Source organism: Asparagus officinalis, chromosome 7, assembly GCF_001876935.1.
Source record: "Asparagus officinalis chromosome 7, Aspof.V1, whole genome shotgun sequence".
NCBI classification, from domain to species: domain Eukaryota; kingdom Viridiplantae; phylum Streptophyta; class Magnoliopsida; order Asparagales; family Asparagaceae; genus Asparagus; species Asparagus officinalis.
In genome coordinates, this window is record NC_033800.1 from 59774822 (window position 1) to 59782914 (window position 8093).

The 8093-nt window shown below is 31.2% G+C and overlaps 1 protein-coding gene across 1 annotated transcript in view; it reads left to right on the top strand.

The window, feature by feature from the left end:
• Positions 590 to 8093, top strand: part of LOC109847209 — a 13511-nt gene continuing 6007 nt past the window's right edge. The window contains exon 1 of the mRNA XM_020416452.1: positions 590 to 674. Within this exon, the coding sequence (XP_020272041.1) occupies positions 590 to 674 (85 nt within the window). The remainder of the gene's footprint in view (positions 675 to 8093) is intronic.

Consider the following 8093-nt stretch of genomic DNA (forward strand, 5'->3'; position numbering starts at 1 on the left):
TTGTTCTTCTTGTTTGTACAGACGAATCAGAAATTCCAGTCAATGATCGGGCATAAAGTCGGAGGAGGAGTCGGTCCCATCTCTCATCCTCTCACTCTTCGTCATCAATGGACAACTCTCATCGACTGTGTGATCTCGGACATCAACAATTATATTTTAGTATAAAGTAAAATAATATATTATATTATAATAATATACCAAATAATATACTAAACTAATTAGGTAAATTAATTTAGACTTAATTGATGGATAAATATTATACTTTAATAAGGTGTCACATCATCAATTATCCTACATGAATTGTCAAATCAAAACTTCAAATTGTCTCATTATCCTAAATTGTCCCACTTTACAACACTCAAAATATCCCAAAGGGATAAAATTATCCCACTGAAATAATTATCCCACTGAAATAATTATCCCATTTAGCCTCAACTTGTCCCAATTAATAACCCCCCTAAGGTCAGAAGTCTAGAATTTTGTCACAAGTCAAGGTAAAATGTGCAATAGAGTCAAATGTTCAATTACCATTCACTCGTTCAATTTCCTAGCCTCAGAAAGGTCATGTATGAAAACACGTAATTCAGCAATGGACCTACTGCGAACAAGCGTGGGCTTTATTAGATGGATTTGGAGCCAACTAGGCCCAAGCGTAAGTGAGCCTAATCGCTTAGGTATGCTGCTAATCACCAATTATTTCTACGAGACTTCGGCCCGAGACATGAATCAGGAAAGACACAGTTTGGAACCAAGAGGCCCCAATATTCTGACTCGTTCGCACTTCGTCGTTTTTCCCGAACCAACATCCAAATTATGTATGAAGCTCGATAAATTGCATAATTCATTCCACTTTTTTATGGATTGAAATAATCCTCATGTTAAGCATTAAAATATGTAGATATGTTCTCATAATAAAAAAGGCAGATATGTTAAAATTGTATACATTGAACCATAATTTATTGTACAACAAATTCATGGACACAATCACCGTTCACCTAACCATGTGATGGTTTATTGAATGCAAGATGTTTATAAAGCCAGTTTTTATGCACAATATTTTATAATATTTGGAGAAGAAAATTCGTCCACCGTCTCCACCACATGCATTGTATCAGTGACGTACAGTTGGATCGTGAATTTGGTGCTGAACCAAAACAACTATTCCTCATCATACTAATGCTTGAAGAAGCTTCATCTCCTCTCCCGCTGATGATCCATGAAATTAAACAAATTAACTAAGAAAATATTAGTGAGGCTCGAAGGCGACACTATGTCCAGCAATCCAACCGAAGAGACATCACAACAATTCTCTCCAACCTTGTGCATCGGCAAGATCGGGTCATCGGGCCAAAGGTTTGGATAAGTACTAAATATTTTATAAACAGAATTCATTCTCCCCTATGTTAAACTTTGCTATTATTTTTGTAAAATGTTTTAAATTACTTTTACACCTTGTTATTAGAGTTAATCTTCTTGTTAATTATAAAATTTTAACCTTCCATTATTTATTTAATTATGCATATTATTTGTTAATAATAAGCGACATCTTTACATTTGTTTTTCCAACTAGGTTGATGAAACTATTATTTTGAATAGTAGATAAAATTATTTAGTTGTCAGCACTATAAAGTTATACTGAAACACGTTGTTCATGTATAAAATAATGGTTTACATTATTTAGGCTTTGGTCTCACATTTTGTATGATCCACTACTCTATTGTTATACAAGTAAGATCTTGGAATCTTGCAATTGGAGTGGCTGTAACTACACTTGACTGTAACTAGATGAATTTTATCTAGTTGCAAGTGTGTATCTCGTGGCAACTCACTATTACGAATCAAGGCAAACACACCAATACACAAATGTATATATCACGGTGTAAATTATCCACACATTCATTTTTCAAACCCCAATGAAGCCATATAGAACTTAATGATTCCATTTGAAAATCATCATCTCTCCCCAGTTTGAATTGAACTGGTTTCCAGATGGACTGAATGAATTGACAATGTATAAAATTATGCTCATTTGTTTCCTCGTCTATTTCACACAGACAACAAGTATTTTCAAATTAAACTTTTTCCCCCATGTAACACATCTTTAGTATTCAGCTTACTTTACACAGATAACTAAAATAAAATTTTGACCTTAGAAGGAATTGGAAGTCTCCAAATATTCTCACAACCAAACCTCAAATCTCCATCAATGAGGAAATCATAGTATGATCTAATAATATACTCTCCAGAGGACTCCCACAACCATTTTATCTCATCTATTCCTTGAGACCGACCTACTGAATTAATAAGATTCAACAACTCATAAAATTGTGTCACTAAACCACCAGTTAGTTTCCTCACAAATTGAACTCTCCAGATATATCTTCCCTTAATCTCATTCCTAATAGATTGCATTGTAGCTTTAGGAACTGTTGCCAAAGTAAACATAGTAGGAAACAATGCAAACAAAATAGAGGCCCCTGTCCATTTATCCAAGCCAAAATAAAGTATGACAGTCTCCCTACTCTAACATGAGTATTGCACAACAAATCATCATAAGCCTCACATATGTTTCTCCAAAAAGAAGGACAAAAATTTCTATTCACGTTTTGATATTAAAAAAAAGTTCTAGTAATTTATCAATCACCCAAGAAGGGAAGAGGAAAAAGGATAGCCAAAAGATTGGCATAGATGAAAGAACTGAATGCCCCATTTGACAAACTTCTACCCTTCCAAACTCTAAGTCTTTTGTCAAAAATTTTAATAAGAGGAGCCTTACCGCTCTTACAATTTATCATAAAGGCCAATTGTTGTTATAGAGACAAATTATCATCTATAAGGCAACGAGCATACTTTTATTGAAGCTAATTTTTAACCCTGATGCAAGTTCAAAACTGTATAAAACCAGTTTTAGAATTTTTAATTTATAAAAAATCAATGCGTCTTTGACTCAAAAAAATCAATGTGTCGTCAGCATACTGCAAACAAAGACTTATTATTTGGTCTCAATCCTTCAATCAAATTAGCTCCCATAGCTGAATGAAGCATTCTTGTAAATGAATCAACAAAGCAAGCACAAAGAGTAGGGGTGACGAAGTCTTGACGTACGCCTGTCTTAGATAATATCCAATGGTCAGGTCTTCCATTTAGAACTACTACTGATAAACCCCCTTTCAGATGTAACTTGATCTATTTAAGCCATCTATCTCCAACATCCTTGACTCTAAGGATTTAAATTATAAAATTCTATAAAATATCATATACCTTGGCAAAGTCCAATTTTAATAGGATGCCCCATGACTTCCTATTATGAAAACAATCACTAAAGATTTCTTGTGCAGCAACAACCCCAAACAAAATATCTGATTTAATGAAGCCAGTTTAAATTGGGTGCCTTAACAAGCTCAATTTCAAGCTTAGCTTGTTTGTCAAAACATTGATAATGATTTTGTAAATCGCATTTACAAGCTAATAGGTATGTAATCATTCACAGAAGAGAATCACTCTTTTTAGGTATCAGCACAATATGAGCATAATTAAGTCTACTAATTTCCAACTTTCCCTCACAGAATTCATCAAATAATCTTTTAATATCAATTTTCACATTTTCCCAAAAAAACTTGAAAGAATAAGGTTGGAAAACCATTAGGACCTAGTGACTTATCTCCGTTCATATCACAAACGTCCTTCTTAATTTTTTCTAAAGAAATTAAAAAGGCATTTCTAACTTATTAGTCTCCCAGTCATAAACAAGGAACAAAGCATCTCAATCTAGAGATTATTTATTATCAACTGCTCGATTAAAACTTGCTTATAATGTCCAAAGAAAACTTAAGCAATACCCTCTTTAGAACATATTTCCATATCGGTCACCATTAAAGAAGAAATCGGGTTACCTCTTTTCCTCCATTGGCCAATTTATGAAAATAAAAAGTGTTGTTATCACCCTCCTTAAGCCAATGTACCTTAGCTCTTTGTTCCCACATAATTTCTTGCTAAGCTATTGGTCAAATATAACACATTTTTTTCACCAATTCATCACGATTCAAATCTCTTTCCTCTTCTAAGATATTCATCTCTAATAACTTTCGTAAACGATCATTTTTCTTGTTTCTTTTATTATTATTATTATTATTTGTCTAAGCCACAAGGTGTCCCCACTCTATTAGATGTGACTAATCCTTGCTCGCTTTTAGGTGTCAGGCACTGGACTGAGGGGAGTTTAATTACCTGAGGAGGAATTCAAATAGAGCATTGCTTCGGTGCTCCAAAAATAAAAATTTACTTGAATTTCAAATTCCTAAATAATGAAGTAACTTGTTAAAAATATAAAGGATATTTTGGTCATTTTTTATTTGATTTGTTTTTCTCTGTTCTCACAATCGTTTTCCTGTCCTCTACTATGTTTTGTTACCATCCCCCTTTTGCAAAATCCAATAAAACAATTTAGTATTATTCTAATTTTTAAAAATTTAAAACGTTTAAAAAGAATTTAGATGATCTGAAAATAATTGATCAATAAATAACTTAAAGAAATGGTGATGTGTTTTCTTATAACTTTCTTCTTTCATGATTATAAAAACATAATATTTCTATGTTGAAATTAATTTTTTCTATTGAAATTTTCTAAAAAAATATTAATTATTGAACATATGACATGAAAAGATAATGTTGTGATTCCCAAAAAAAAAGTCTAAGGAAACTCCGTAGAAAATCAATCTATAGGATACTAAATCAGTATGATAATTATAACTGTTTTCAAAGATCTAATTTTATCCCTTTTATTGATACATTTAATTCCTAAAATACCCCTAAATTTCTCCTAATTTACAGTTCTAGGTGTGGAACACCAAAAAAACCGCATATCCCTTAAATAGTGGAATGAGAGAGAATTTTTCGACCAAAACTTGCTAAACATGACACCGGTGCTCCTAAATCAGTCTGTTGGAGCACCAAAGCTGTAGTCATTCAAATATCAGACTCCCTCTTATTATTTCTGATAATAAGAAAGTGATATTTAGTCTATATTTTAATATACATCCTAATGAATCTTAATTTACCCACAATATTCTTAGCAGCAAAATTACTAGATGGAGCACATTGCCACCAAATAGGACCACTTTGCAATAGTCTTTAGATTGTAACTAAATCTTCTCAAATCTAAACGGATTAAGAGACTGTTGATTTTCACAAAAGTCAAAACAAATATGTGCATGATCTGACAATTGACTACTTAATCCTTGTTGTTTAGAAAAAGGTTTTTTGTCTTCACACAAAGTTTAAAAACATCTTTATGGTATAGATGAATTCAATAGATTACCATGACGCACCTGAGAATTTCTAACATTTCAAACTTAAAACAACAAAAATAAAATCAAGAACTTAACAGTAGCCTCCGAAAAATTTATAATTTCCAATTAACATCCTCAATGTCTCAAATTTATAGAAACACCATCAAAAGTTCAAATTATAAAAAATCACCCTAAAATTTTAAAATTTTAAATGACAAAAGATGAATTCAAGAGATTACGTGGCACCAAAAAATTTAAAATTTACTGAAATTAACCTCAAAAATATAAAAAATATAAAAAATATAAAAAACTCCTTCAAAATTTAAAAATCTCAAGAAACTCTAAAGTTTTAAAATTTATAACTAGTACACATCAAATCTAAAAACTATTGGTAGATCACTGAAATTTAAAATTTTTTAAAATTAATCTATAATTTTAATAATTGTAAAAAGTACCTTCAAAATTTCAGAGTTGCAAAAAATATCCAAACATTTAAAAATTATCATCGACACATAAAATATAGAAGTTACAACTACGAAACTTAAAAGTCAAATTTTTTAAAGACACTCCCAAAATTTTAAAAATTATAAATCACACCGTCAAAGTTCAAAACCACAAAAAAAGGTTGAATTTTTAAAACTTGATAAAGAAAAGTGTAATTGTTTGGTATTCTTTCATTAATATATATATATAATTGTTTGGTATTCTTTCATTAATATATATATATATATATATATATATATATATTGTTAGGTCTCATGTTTATGAGCCTATTGTCTAAACTGGTTTTGATGATTAACAAATAATTTCTAACATCATTTGTTAAGTACTTGTATTTACTTGTTAGGTATTCTACACAAAGATCCTCGGTTGGAGGTTGGTTGGACTTGAGCTTAGCGACGATATCTTGGAGGTTGGAGGAAATCAGAATGAAGAACGATGTCATTCAAAGTCAAGATACATTATCGATTCATCCCACAACCAAGATCGAGCGTCATGAAGATCATTAGCTTGGTATAGTGTTTTAAGTTTAGTTGTATACTTTATGTGTTTATACTTTAAGCTCAAATCATACACGTGCACGTTTTCTCGATTTATCATATCATACATCCATTTGGGAATACATTATGTTTTTGGATTATAGACTAAATGATATTTTTTTACATCTTTTATAAAGTCTATAAATCCATTGAAAAGCATCTCAAAACTTGTTTGAAGAAATTTCATCAAAATCAAGTATTTAACAAACTCGCACTTTTGACCGTTTTGCAAAATAGTGAGTTTTCACAAATAGGAAATGATATTTAAAAAAAATCTAACATGTATGTTTTCATCATAGTAAACATTTCTACAAGTTTCATAATTTTTAGAAATTACTTAGTATTTTTAAACACACTTTGAAAATCAAGTTTACTGTTCAATTATGTGTTATATATGTTTTTCGATCGACCGACTGTTCAAACCAGTCGACTGATAAACTGATCTACGTTTCCAATTTTGTTTCTGCTCTGTCGATCGATATTTATTAGTCGACCGAACAGTCTATCAGTTGACCGATGATATTCATCAGTCGACCAATAACGGTAATATGGCCTGTAACGGTTAGTTTTCTGCTATTGTGTTTGAGAGGCTATAAAAGCCCTCAAGCCTCATTTGTTTTCTCATGGGTTTTTAACCAAGTTTTTAACAGTTCGTTTCAAAGTTTTTAAAGAGTGGTTTGGTTTATGCAAAATGAGTTTTGCATATAGAAGGCTTGCAAATTTTGGTTTTGAGGAGTTTCACCTCAAACATCAACTTCTACATCTCTTTGCCTTTTAGAGAAGTTTTTCTAATTCTTTAATCTAGCTTATTGTCTTTTTGATTCTTATATATATTTGCTAGATTAATTTGAGTTTAATTTTTGTTATACTCATTGTTTACACACACAACCAAATTGAGCTTTTGTATTACACATATTATATATTTGGGTTGTAGGGTTGTTACATTGAGAGAGAGAGCTTAAATTTCATTCTCAATTTGTATTAGAGGACAAATCTTGTATTTGCACTTATTGAGAGAATATGTTTTAATACACAAGGATACTTAGAGGAGTGGTTGGGAGAAGAATAGAGTCAATTCCAAGAGAAGTGACTTGGTTGTAAAAGCCTAGGAAGATGTAGTAATTCCAAGCACTTGAGGAAGGTGACACGGGTCGGACAACACTTAAAGAAGTGTATTGTGTGATTGTCAACGTGTGAGTTGTAAAAGTTTTCGGTGAACTTCGAAAACGGATTGTGTAGATTATTTGTGATAGTGGAGTATCTACTCAAGGTAAGGAGCGGAGACGTAGGTTATGGGTTGACCGAACTCTGTGATCATATTCTTGTCTTTGCATTTGTTTCTTGGCATACTATTATTATCTAATTGTTTATATCGCCTATTGTCATTTTGTTTATCATTGCATATCCTTGCACATAACTTATTGTATATCATATTTGCTAGGATATTAGTTAATAAGTTTTAATTTGGCATCGATATCGGATTAGATTAGCAATAATACTTTGTTTCTTGGCATACTATTATTATCTAATTGTTTATATCGCCTATTGTCATTTTGTTTATCATTGCATATCCTTGCACATAACTTATTGTATATCATATTTGCTAGGATATTAGTTAATAAGTTTTAATTTGGCATCGATATCGGATTAGATTAGCAATAATACTGTTTATCATTGCATATCCTTGCACATAACTTATTGTATATCATATTTGCTAGGATATTAGTTAATAAGTTTTAATTTGGCATCGATATCGGATTAGATT